The sequence below is a fragment of the Excalfactoria chinensis genome, chromosome 1 (assembly GCF_039878825.1).
Source record: "Excalfactoria chinensis isolate bCotChi1 chromosome 1, bCotChi1.hap2, whole genome shotgun sequence".
NCBI lineage: Eukaryota > Metazoa > Chordata > Aves > Galliformes > Phasianidae > Excalfactoria > Excalfactoria chinensis.
The window spans coordinates 115,002,725-115,014,833 of NC_092825.1; the positions used below are offsets into that span (position 1 = coordinate 115,002,725).

The window sequence follows — 12,109 nt, forward strand, 5'->3', positions numbered from 1 at the left end:
AGACGCAGCAACAGCTCCAGGTCAGGATATTGGTTAAGTGCAGATTTTTAACATTAATTAACACTTAATGATTGCTGTATAAATACTTTACTTCTCCAGTGAGCATTTTTGAGGTTTTGTTCAAACTTAGTCTTCCCTAAACAGTTTTCTGAGATGGTCATTCACAGTAACAACCACACTTGCTTGTGGAGCTGTTGCTGAGGACATCCATCAGCTCTGCATATTATATAAGAGACATAAGCATCGGCAAGCCAGCTAATTCTTTGCCAAGTAATAAATCAGAACACGTATTCAAGCTGAAAAATAATAATGGAAGATTATACTTTCAAAGTATATCTGGCAATTTGAATCATGATGCAGGGCATACAACTGAGGATGCAGAAGACAGATAGTTTCTGTTTTTGTTTTAAACTGAAGTGAAAATGCAGTATTTCATGCTTTGGTTTGAAAGGAGTATAGCTTAACAAAATAGAACTCACAATTCAGGTCACTGTTTTACTTCAAAACTAATTTATGCTATATTTTACACATACTGCCTATGATGAACAATGGCCTCGAGTAATTACTTTCCTTACAAAGCTTAGGGATCAAAGGATATGTTTTAGATGCGTGGTCACAGATATGACCGTGCTGTTGAATTGCAAATAACCAGCCAAAGAGTTGATGATGTGTATTCTTTGATAGCTGTATTGTTTATAAACTGCCTTTTCCATTAAAACCTCCATGTGAGAAAAGCACTTAACACTAGGACTTTTGGTCTTCTGTGGATTTAAATTAAAAGCAAATTTGGCTACGTGCAATTGCTAACAAGGAAAAGAGAACCATGCAGATCGCTTGCTATTTTGATATATATACGTGGCAGATTTTGTTCACCAAAAGCAGCACTGCTCCTCACTGCCCATTAGAATCCACCTTGATCATAGAATCATAGAATCATAGAATTACTCAGGTTGGAAAAGACCTTGAAGATCATCAAGTCCAACCGCAGCCTAACCAGTAGCCTATCTCTTAAAAAACAACCACAAAACAATACCACAACAACAAACCTCTGCTAAATCATATCCCTGAGTACCACATCCAAGCGGCTCTTAAACACATCCAGGGATGGCGATTCAACCACCTCCTTGGGGAGCCCATTCCAGTACCTAACCACCCTTTCTGTAAAGAAGTTCTTTCTAATATCTAACCTAAACTTGCCCTGGCGCAACTTGAGGCCATTTCCCCTCGTCCTGTCACAAGTCAGTAGTGAGAATAGACCTGCCCCACTCTCACTGTAAGAACCTTTCAGGTACTGGAAGACAGCAATAAGGTCTCCCCTCAGCCTCCTCTTCCTCAGACTAAACAGCCCCAGCTTCCTTAGTCTCTCCTCATAGGGCTGATTCTCCAAGCCCTTAACAAGCCTCGTTGATGTACGACCTGTAAAAATTAGAGCAGGGTTGAGGAGCAATTCCAAATTCATTGCTCAGCTAAGCCCTACATGGCATCATTGAAAGACAATTTTGCTTATCGCTTTCAAAAAATAACTCACGTTTTACTCGTCACATTCCAGGTAAGCTGTGACAGAAAGAAATACTGTTCATAGCAGAAGGCACAAACAGCACCTCACCCAATGCTCACACAGGCTCGATCCATCAAAGGTCCATGAAATCACACTTCAGTGAGAGCTTACAGAGGTCACTTCAAGCCAGGAAGCCTAACAGAGATATCCTTTATCCGCTATTTGAGTTTTAAGTCTCCAACACGCTGTAACAACATACAGGCTTTGAAAAGCTCAATCTTCCCTCTCTTACATTTCAGGAAGGCCTCAGCACTTTGTAGGATTAGACACATACTTGGCAGCAAACACCCAAACAACTAGTCACTATTGCCAAAGGCAAGCTGGTAACACATCCAGCAAGGCCAAGGCTCTGTGTTTGCGTTAACGCACTCACTCCACACACAGCCTATCTTGCAGACTATTTCACAGCTTCCAGCTAATTCAACAAAAATCGTGTTTTGAATAAGCCACGCATCGCTTTATTTCCAGTTCGTGCAGGTTTAAAACGAAGACTAATATACAGTTATTTAGCTTCTTCACTGAAAGGTTTCTATTTTTGATACCCGGGCCAAAAAAGCAGTGCTTCATTACAGAATGCTTCCTGCTGAAGAGGCCGGCTGGCTACCTCAGCCTCCTTCCCCAGTTCCCATGCTACAGCCTTTGGCTGCTATTCCCAGCCCCAGCTCACGCCAACCTCTCCTAGGCATAAACATTTCCCATAACTGGATTCCTTGTCTGACAAAAACTGGAGCTCAGACTGTAGGAGGCTCAGCCAACCGAGTGTCTTTGCAGTGAGAGAAATTAAAAACGCTGGCTCTTTTTGGCCGAGTGCTGCTATCTCTAGCTGAGCACAGCCAGCTCCACCACAGAGCTGATTGCAGCCCTTCCTGGGGCTCAGCAGCACAGGCTTCACACAATCACAGAGCCATAGGGGTTGGAAGGGACCTCTGGAGATCACTGAGGCCAACTCCCTGCTAAAGCAGGTTCCCTACAGTAGGTTGCACAGGAAAGCATCTAGGCGGGTTTCAAATATCTCCAGAGAGGAGACCCCACCGCCTCTCTGGGCAGCCTGTGTTCTGTCATCCTCAATCTGTTCTTTTTTCCTCATGTTCGTACGGAACTTCTCGTGTTCCGATGCGTGCCCACTGCCTCTCGTCCCCATCTGCTTCCCCTTCCATCCTCGCGCTGGGGGACATGGCCGGTTGCTCTCTTCAGGTCGTTACTCAAAAGCCGGCGCCCGCAGACACTCCCCACGAGCCGCCCTCACGCTGCGGTTACACAGCACCAAACCCTCCCGCTCGCACCGCCGCTCAATTGCCTTTACTTAAAGCCCCACCACGCGGCGTAGATCGCGCCCGCACCGCTCGCAGCTCCCCGAGCGCACCCGCCTCCTTCATCCACGCAGAGCCGCCGGGCCCTCCCCTTACAGCGGCACGGATACACCCACCCCCTCGGGGTCCGATTCCCAGCGCCCTGCAGCCCCGGCGCTCTCAACAGCCCCCTCTCTGCCCCCCATTCCGCCCGCCCCGCAAGGCGGGGACACCCTCCTTCCCTCCCCCCGCGTCGCGCCATTGGCTGCCGCCTCGGGTGAAGGTGGCGCATGCGCCGCGGCGCGAGTTGGAACTCGGTGAGCTGGTGCTCGGAGGGGGGCGAGTTGTACCGGATCTGGGTGCCGTCACCTGCTGTCCTCGTTTGTTGCTGTCTCTTCGTGTCGTCTGTGTGTCCGAAATGGCGAGTAAGGAAGGTAGGAGACCTCGTCCTGTCCCTTCTCGGTAGGGCCGCGATACCTGTATGGAGAGCAGGGCAGCGGGACCTCCTTCCCTCCTTCCCTCCTTCCCTCCTTCCCTCCTTCCCTCCTTCCCTCCTTCCCTCCTTCCCTCCTTCCCTCCTTCCCTCCTTCCCTCCTTCCCTCCTTCCCTCCTTCCCTCCTTCCCTCCTTCCCTCCTTCCCTCCTTCCCTCCTTCCCTCCTTCCCTCCTTCCCTCCTTCCCTCCTTCCCTCCTTCCCTCCTTCCCTCCTTCCCTCCTTCCCTCCTTCCCTCCTTCCCTCCTTCCCTCCTTCCCTCCTCTGAGCCCTGGCCCTGACTCTCCCCCCCAGTGCTGGAGGACACGATGGAGGAGCGCATCATCAGTGAGGAGTACAAGATCTGGAAGAAGAATACCCCCTTCTTGTACGACCTGGTGATGACACACGCACTGGAGTGGCCCAGCCTGACCGTACAGTGGCTGCCCGATGTGAGCAGGTGAGGGAATGGAAGGCAGCAGCGGGCAGAGGGCTCAACAGCTCCTGTGCCTAGCTGTATGTTGTGATGGCTCATTCGTTCTGCTCCATCCATTTCAGTTAGCAACCTCTGCAAAGTCACTCAAAGCACCCAGGGCTGCTGTGACTTGCATTAGAATCATTAAGGTTGGAATAGTCCAGTAGGATAACCTAGTCCAACCACCCATCTCACCGTGCCCACTCACCATGTCCCTCACACTGTTCTTGAGCGCCTCCAAGGACAGTGACTCTACAACCTCCCTGGGCAGCCTGTGCCAATGTCTCACCACTCTTTCTGAGAAGAAATGTTTCCTAATGCCCAACCTGAACCTCCCTGATGCAACCTGAGGCCATTCCCTCTCATCCAATTGCTGTTAGCTGGGAGAAGACATCAACCCACCACCTTGCCATTATCTCCTTTCAGGTGTAGCTCAGTAAGGTCTCCCCTCAGCCTAAACAATCCTGGAAGTCCCCTTTGTAAGCGTGTGACAGTTTGTTTCACTTACAGCACTTCAAACTCTTCAGGTATGCAGGAGTTTTGAGAAGAAATGCTCCATGCCGACTTGAGGTGTGAAGAGAGAAATCCTTGGCCCTGAAGCGTGTTCTAATGCATGCACTTACTGTCTTCTATAGTGAATTCTCATCAGAAAAAGATGCTACACTAACTTCTTGAATGCTGTTTCTCTTGACGTGTGCTACATATTGCTGTTCTGTGGAAGCTATCTTGTCTGTATCTGTATTCTTTTGTTGCAAGATTGAACTTAAAGAGGCGTTGTTCTTGTAAGATTGACACTTAATGTCCTGGTTTGTCCCTGGCTCACCCTGGGTTTCAGATACTTCGAACTTACCATTCTTCCACCTGTCTCTGAAAGCGTATGCTCACTAGTTTGTTCCTTAGAGGAATGTGGAGATGGGACTGCATTCAGTTCATGTGTCAGCCAGTATAGGCTCTAAATGGTCAGAATAACCATTCAGGACTCCATGGAGATAGTGGACAAGGACCACTTCCTTCGTGTTGTTGTGAGCTGAATACAGCTAGCTTTTAAGGTATATTACATACAGTCTTCATGCAGTAATCCCAGGGTGGTTACTTTTCTCTCAAAAATTCCACTTTTCATATGAAATGCTATAATTGGTGGCTAGATGATCAGTTGTATACTAGACTATTTGAGAAGGGTGTTAGAGATGTGAGGTAATTAATGATGGCACAGAGAAAATGAAGTGGGGGCTTGAGGGTGTGGAGCCCTTGTGAGGAACACTTCTGCTTGCCTCGTATTTTGCAGATTGACTTAATGTTCAGTTTAGAACCTGGTATTTCCAGTTATCGAGTGTCAAAATCTGTAAGCCATTTAAGGCAAGGACAGTCTCTTTGTGTGGCACCTGGCATGATGGGACACCTGTTCCTGATGCAAGTAAGTGTGCGTACGTTGTGTGTACATTGTCTTTCTCCCTCAAAACATGTGATGATGCCTTGGAAGTGGAGTAAATAATACCTGCAAGTGGTTGATGATTGCCCCAGTCACACCTGTTTGCTTGGACTCAGATAACCTGAGTAGTTTTGGTGTTGTTTTTTTTCCTTGCTTTATAGAATGCAGAAGTTGCTCATTTTTGACTGTTCAGATTCTATCTTTTCTGCCCCTTCAGCCTTTTACTTATTACTAAATGTTGTGTTTAACTGCCAGAAGACGAATTTGATTCTAGTTAGGTAGCATTTGTGCAGAGTTGTTTTAAAACGAGCTTCTGGAATACTGTGGTAAAAAATGTAAATAGTAAACACTTATAATAGAAGGCAGCAATTTTTCTTAGTAGTATAGAACATAATGTTGATTGTTTTTAAAATCAATATCATGAAACTACTAGGAGGATTCAAGATTGAAGTAGGTGTTAGTATCACTCTGTAGCTATTGTGCAGCCTTTAAGTAGTGGCAGTGTTTACTGGCTTTTATTGACGCTCTAGCCTTGCTGGTTGTATCACTGGATTGTGTATGAACTAGAGTCTAGTTCACTCTATTGCACAAGTCTTTTGTGGTAAAGGATATCTAAAGCCAGTCTTTTTTTCTTCCCCACTCCCTTGAGAAGTCTGTTGCTAGCTATCAAACTTCTAGACCTGAGCACGCCTCTTACTGCATTAATTGTACTATTCTAAACAGGCCAGAGGGAAAGGACTATGCTCTACACTGGCTGGTTTTGGGGACACACACCTCTGATGAACAGAACCACCTGGTTGTTGCAAGAGTCCAGATACCCAACGATGATCAGTTTGATACTTCCCAGTATGACAGTGAGAAAGGAGGTGGGCAACGCACGCATCCTTCAGTTATGTGTTAGCTGTAGCATTAGTAAGCATTCTGTCTAATGGTACTATAACTTTATTAAAAGCTGGCAGGTACTTAACAATTCACACTAATTCCATATCATTAGTAGCAACTAAAAGAAGCAAGTTCTTCCGAGATGACAAGTTTCAAGTAATGTTATGATATGCAATTGCTCTTAGCATTTCCTGCCAGATCTGTTAGTTGTGATAAGAGCTGATACACACCTATCTCAGATAGGGATTAGAGCTCTGAAATCATTTGTTTGATAAATGATTCAGCATACTTAGTGTTAATATTGCACCATGTGATTCTTAACTTTCGTAGGCTTTATTGTTATTTTAAGATGCTTACTATGGTTTCTTGGAGTGGGGGTGAAACACAAAGTGCTGTTTAATATCAACTGTTCTAAATGGATTATCAGCTGACTTTTTTTCTGCCAAATGCAGAGTTTGGTGGGTTTGGATCAGTGACTGGCAAAATTGAAACCGAGATTAAAATAAACCATGAAGGTGAAGTGAATCGTGCTCGTTACATGCCACAGAACCCGTGCATCATTGCTACTAAAACGCCTTCTGCTGACGTGTTGGTGTTTGACTACACTAAACATCCTTCAAAACCAGGTGGGTCAGACTACTTGATGCTAAGTAAGGTGCTTCTGTTGCTGGGTTAAACTTACATTTAGTTGTAACTGGGAACACAGGTAATGAACCTACATAGGAAAGGAGGCACAGATCTTCAGTGATTGTCACTGGTCATGCTTAACCATTCACCAGTCTCCACAGAAGCAGCACTGTACTAGGAAACTGTTGTGTGAAATGTGATTATTGCAACAGAAACCAAGCTCTTAAGTATTAAAGGTGTTCTGATGGATGTTGTGTGAGGTGAAGATAAATAAAAGGGATTTCTTCTCTTTCAGACCCAAGTGGAGAGTGTAATCCAGATCTTAGATTAAGAGGGCACCAGAAAGAAGGCTATGGTTTGTCATGGAACCCCAATTTGAAAGGACATCTTCTTAGTGCATCGGATGATCATGTAAAAAACACGTTTTTGTTTTTTTTTTTTTCTCCTTTAAAATAGGCATATAATAGATAATTAGGGAAGAACAGGATGAGTGTATCTTTATATTGCTACGTGGAGAAGCTCTAACATGTTGTATTATGGAATGTAATGTTGATTGACTTTTGCCTGTTGATTGGCAACCAGTTCTTTGTCATGTTCTGGGTGAAGTAAGATCAGAATGTTCTCACTGTTGCAAGAAATTGGAGTACCCTTTAAACTGGCTTGGGTTCGAGGCCATATATTAGTGTATATGCATAGTAATTAGTTGATGATCAACTGAACTAACAGCCAACAAATTTCTTTGAGCTTTATAAGTGAAACACAATGTACTGGAATAGGGATGCTTTTATAAGTTGCTATCACGACTTTAGAATAACCTTTGGGCCTTGAATTTGCAGAAAACTCATTAGTGACTCAGTTGACTTATAATAGAACGTGAATCTTATTTACAGACTGTGTGTCTATGGGATATAAGTGCTGGACCAAAAGAAGGCAAAGTTGTTGATGCAAAAGCAATCTTTACTGGGCACTCTGCAGTAGTAGAAGATGTGGCATGGCATCTGCTTCACGAGTCTGTTTTTGGATCTGTGGCTGATGATCAGAAGCTTATGATGTAAGTTGGAGTAGCGCTTGATGGATAGCGTTGCTGTGTGCTGTCAGTGGATCAGTCCAAAGCACTTGAAATGTTAAGAGATACATGATTTCTGGGATAGTCTCATACAGCTCTCTAGTGCTATCAGTTGTAACGATGCTGCAAAAGCTCTGAAATCTGCGTGTCATATGATGTGTTCTCATTGTGTGGAAGTAAATTGTAATTAGTATTTACATCAGGTTCCCAATGTAAACTGCTTATGTATAGTAAACAAAAGCCCTAGGAGGATTTGAGATTAAGAACTTGATACAGACTAGTTCTAGTAACATATTAGTCTCTTAATGTCTACTGTAGTTAATAATAACAACCTCCCATGGAAACTTACGCTTGTTCTCTTCTACTTTCTCCTCCCTGCTCCCTCCTCTCCCAAACCCTTCATTGCAACAGCTGGGACATGAGATCTAATACTACATCCAAGCCAAGTCATTCTGTAGATGCTCATACAGCTGAGGTCAACTGTCTGTCCTTCAATCCATACAGCGAGTTCATTTTAGCAACTGGTTCGGCTGACAAGGTTCTTACTCGTGTTTACCTTAAATTTGCACACATTCTTAAGTGGCGCCATTATAGTAATAATGTCTTTTTCTTCTCCCAGACAGTCGCCCTGTGGGATCTTCGAAACTTAAAATTGAAACTTCATTCTTTTGAGTCTCACAAGGATGAAATTTTTCAGGTGGGAAACTTACACAAGGTGTAACAGAAACTAGATGAGTGGACAAGAACATGCGGAGTTTTGTATGGTGACTAACCACAATAAATAAGTTTGTTAGAAGAAGTACTGAATTGTGGTTCCATTAATAAGAGGTAGGACTGCATAGTTTCTTTCCACGCTTGACAACTTGCTGCTAAAAAGATACTGGGAGCCTGCAACTACCCTCAGTAAATGTAGAAGTTGTCTCTAAAATATCGTACCTTGAAGAGAACTTGAGTCCATATCTAATATTGTGAGCTTAGCCTTTTTAATCGTGTCCAAGCAACAGGCATTTAAATTCACATCTTAAATTCGCTGCACTGAAATAACATTGGCTGTTCAGCCTGAGAAGTTGTATGACTTTACAGCAAGAGTTTGAGTTATAGAGTGACTGTTGTGCTCTAATAAACTTATTGCGTCTAGTTGTTGAGAACTGCTGGTCAGATGACAAGTTATTTGAGATATGCCTTAGCAATGAGTAGTTGCAGTCCAGTCAAATCGTTTTCTTTCACAGGTTCACTGGTCTCCGCATAATGAAACAATCCTTGCTTCAAGTGGTACTGATCGTCGGCTTAATGTGTGGGATCTAAGGTGAAGAATAATTCTTTTCATTTACCGTGGACATACATGTTGAGGAAGCAGCTGCAGATTTGCCTTATTTGTACAGTTCTCCAGCCTTTCTTGCTCAGTTCAGACCTGCTCGTTTAGCTATATAGTAGAAGCAGCACAACGTTTCTGATGTTACTTTCCTGTGAGATCTTATGGCAGACAAAGTTTGTTGCTGTGTTTAGTAATTACTGATTTTTGCCTCAGTCAGCTTCACAAGTTAGATTTTATTGCAGTTGCAGTATGGCAAATGATGTTTTATACCTGAGGCTTGTATTTCTTTGACAGTGAGGGAAACCGGAAGCATTAGCAAATTCTTGAAACAAAGGCTAGGAGCTGGGAACTAAAATTGACAGGGTTTGGAATGGTTAATAAAAGGTACAAACTACTTTCTTACAGTAAAATTGGAGAAGAGCAGTCTGCAGAGGATGCTGAAGATGGGCCTCCTGAACTCCTGGTATGCTGTTCTCCTCGTTACAATCTGCTGGCATGGCAGCCTGTATGGCAGTATGGTGCCTCATGACCGTGCTCCTAAAAGCGCAGCAGTTCTTAAACCTTCACACTTACTTCACTTTTAATCCATGGTTCTAACTTGCAATAGGCTTCTTCTGCTCAATTCTAAAGACAGCAGTTCTTCAAAGCTGTACTAGACGTGGTTTACGCGTCTTCATTTTTGACCACACTCAGAGTTTGGCCACGTGCTTGTCAGTATTCTATAACTAGAGGCATGTCAAGCCACTGCCTCTAATTGTGTCTCTTCTCTTAGGCAGAAGAGGTCCAATGTAGGTTCAGAACCTTACTGGTGCAGGCAGCCTGAAGCTTAAGTTTTCTTCAGGAAATAAGCTAAAAGTTCTTATAGCTTGTTTTCTCAGTTTATCAACTCCACCTGTGCTCATGTGATGAGAAAATGGATATGAAACGTGACAGGCTTCTGTAACCCAACCTTGCACGAAGGAGCACAGTTTCAAGGATGTCACTTGGTTATTGCTATTAGTAGATAACAGGCTGTTTTCAGTCTCAGGGCTTGCTTCCACGTCTGTACGTGATTAATTGAATGTGGTTGTTTTATCTTTACATCTGTATTGTGAATCTCTAGTAGCGACCTTTTGCTTCTGTAGGTATTCCCACGTTAAACTCATTAGACTGATCTCAGGTCTTTAACAGAGACGAAATGACTTACTGAAGCTTGTGTTCTTTGGTTGGTTTTGGTTTATTTTTTGGTTGCTGTTCTTTAACAGTTTATTCATGGAGGACACACTGCCAAGATTTCAGACTTCAGTTGGAATCCTAATGAGCCTTGGGTCATCTGTTCTGTATCAGAGGACAACATAATGCAGATATGGCAAATGGTGAGTGTCAAAGCAGCTTGTGAGTTGCTCTGAAGCTTGTCACCTAAGTGAAGCTGGAATGGCTTGTTCTCCCTAGGACAGATTGCATCTTCGGTGACTGAGAGCAACTCTCCAGTTAGTTCATATTATCTTAAATTACAAGAGAATATTTACAGGATTTTGATCGATGGAAGAAAACACAATAACATAAATCCTATTTTTAATTGAGGAAAAAGTTAAACCAGCCTTAAATTGGTGTCAGAGGTCAGCCTTGCAGTTTTAATACTTGTTCTTCAACTTGATTTGTGTGCTTGGGCTGAACTTAGAATATGCCCACAAAACAATGTGCTCATGTTAAGGAATTCAGTGGCTAAGACTTGTCCTACCCAAAGAAAAGGATGTGGGAGAGCAAAAGCTGAAGTGTAACCACTCTGTGCATGTTCCTGAGTTTGGCTTCTCATCTGTAACATAACATTTTGTCTTTAGGCAGAAAACATTTACAACGATGAAGAACCAGATATAGCGGCAGCAGAACTGGAAGGTCAAGGAACGTAACTTCTCTACCTTGAGGCAATGCAATACTGGATGTGACACAGTAATAGAATTTGACTACTGTATAAATGTATATTAAAAGAAAAGGCAATGCATCAAAGCAAGAACGTTGTTAATTGGGCACAAAAAGTTTTGTACAGTCAAATTGTTCTGGGATACCCAGGGTTATCTGGGGACTTTGAGCTATTTTATACTGTACAGCAGTTACTTCCTAGGGAAAACAGGAACGCCTGAATACCTGTCTCTATTTTTCATCAAACTCACTGGGTTCCTGTAAATCATTAAGTCCTCATTTTTCCCACAGTGAAAGTGGGGAGGCAAAGAAGAAACTTTTATTCATATGTAAAAAGGGCTTTTCACTTTTACATAACGCTTTTGGCTGAGCTTTGCATAAATAAAATTTGGTAGAATATTTATTTGTTTAAGCGTTGTCCACTGATTAGAGGTGAATGCTTTCTTGCCTGTATACAGAATAGAATCAGAGTCGTCAAGGTTAGGAAAGACCTCCCCAAGTGAGGGAAGGTGCACTTCCTGGTGAAGGAAGTGTAGTACTGGAAGGATTTCATGATACGAGGTCTAGGAATTGATACTGCATGGGCTGAGCCCTCCTGCAGCTTTTCACAGTATCACAGTATCGTGTGAGTTGGAAGGGACCTTAGAGATCATCGAGTCCAACTCCCGGGATTTGAGCCTTTCTGTGTAGCAGAGCAGCATTTCTGCCACTTGCGCCACAGGGGGGATTTGAACCCTGGGCCTCCGGTGTTGCAAGCAGCACCTTATACCACTGCGCCACCAGGGCACTTTTGCTGGTTTAATTTTTACTTAAAGGCAGGTCAAGGCAGTTGGCTAAAACACAGTAATGTATGAAGGAGGCTGACATGACATGAGCCTGATGCTGGGAAATAGCAACTAATTTAACAAGTTTTCTCTCTTCTTTTCCACTCTTCTGTGACGCTGTGAGGGAGAGCAAGTAAGCAGCTGTGTGAGTGCTTAAACCACTGGCCAAGGTCAACCCACCAATCAGCAATCCATTCACTTACAAAAAGCTGCTATTTAAGGTGAATATTCACATTTTTAAGGGGGAGATTTGAACTGGAAGGAGTTTTGGTAC

At 43.6% G+C, this 12,109-nt stretch overlaps 1 protein-coding gene across 4 annotated transcripts; it reads left to right on the plus strand.

Moving 5' to 3' along the window:
• The first annotated feature begins 3,039 nt into the window (after window positions 1-3,039).
• Window positions 3,040-11,429, plus strand: RBBP7 (RB binding protein 7, chromatin remodeling factor). 4 transcript variants are annotated; one of them, XM_072330356.1, is made up of 12 exons: window positions 3,040-3,309; window positions 3,634-3,778; window positions 5,946-6,088; window positions 6,557-6,730; window positions 7,027-7,142; window positions 7,622-7,782; window positions 8,209-8,335; window positions 8,417-8,494; window positions 9,027-9,103; window positions 9,518-9,575; window positions 10,357-10,467; window positions 10,933-11,429. In XM_072330356.1, exons 1-12 carry the CDS (start codon window positions 3,138-3,140, stop codon window positions 10,999-11,001), a joined length of 1,431 nt encoding a protein of 476 aa, XP_072186457.1. In that variant the 5' UTR covers window positions 3,040-3,137; the 3' UTR covers window positions 11,002-11,429. The 4 variants fall into 4 exon arrangements, with proteins under 4 accessions (XP_072186457.1, XP_072186451.1, XP_072186473.1 ...); XM_072330372.1 differs by having other exon boundaries at window positions 3,114-3,281; XM_072330350.1 differs by having other exon boundaries at window positions 8,209-8,494; window positions 10,933-11,406.
• The last annotated feature ends 680 nt before the right edge of the window (window positions 11,430-12,109 follow it).

Bases quoted from the DNA above. Each gene is read 5' to 3' on its own strand.
- RBBP7 (XM_072330350.1), top strand. From the start codon at position 3,138: ATGCGCCGCGGCGCGAGTTGGAACTCGGTGAGCTGGTGCTCGGAGGGG. The intron at 3,310-3,633 runs GTAGGGCCGCGA...TCTCCCCCCCAG, and splicing joins CCTCGTCCTGTCCCTTCTCG to TGCTGGAGGACACGATGGAG. The intron at 3,779-5,945 runs GTGAGGGAATGG...TATTCTAAACAG, and splicing joins TGGCTGCCCGATGTGAGCAG to GCCAGAGGGAAAGGACTATG.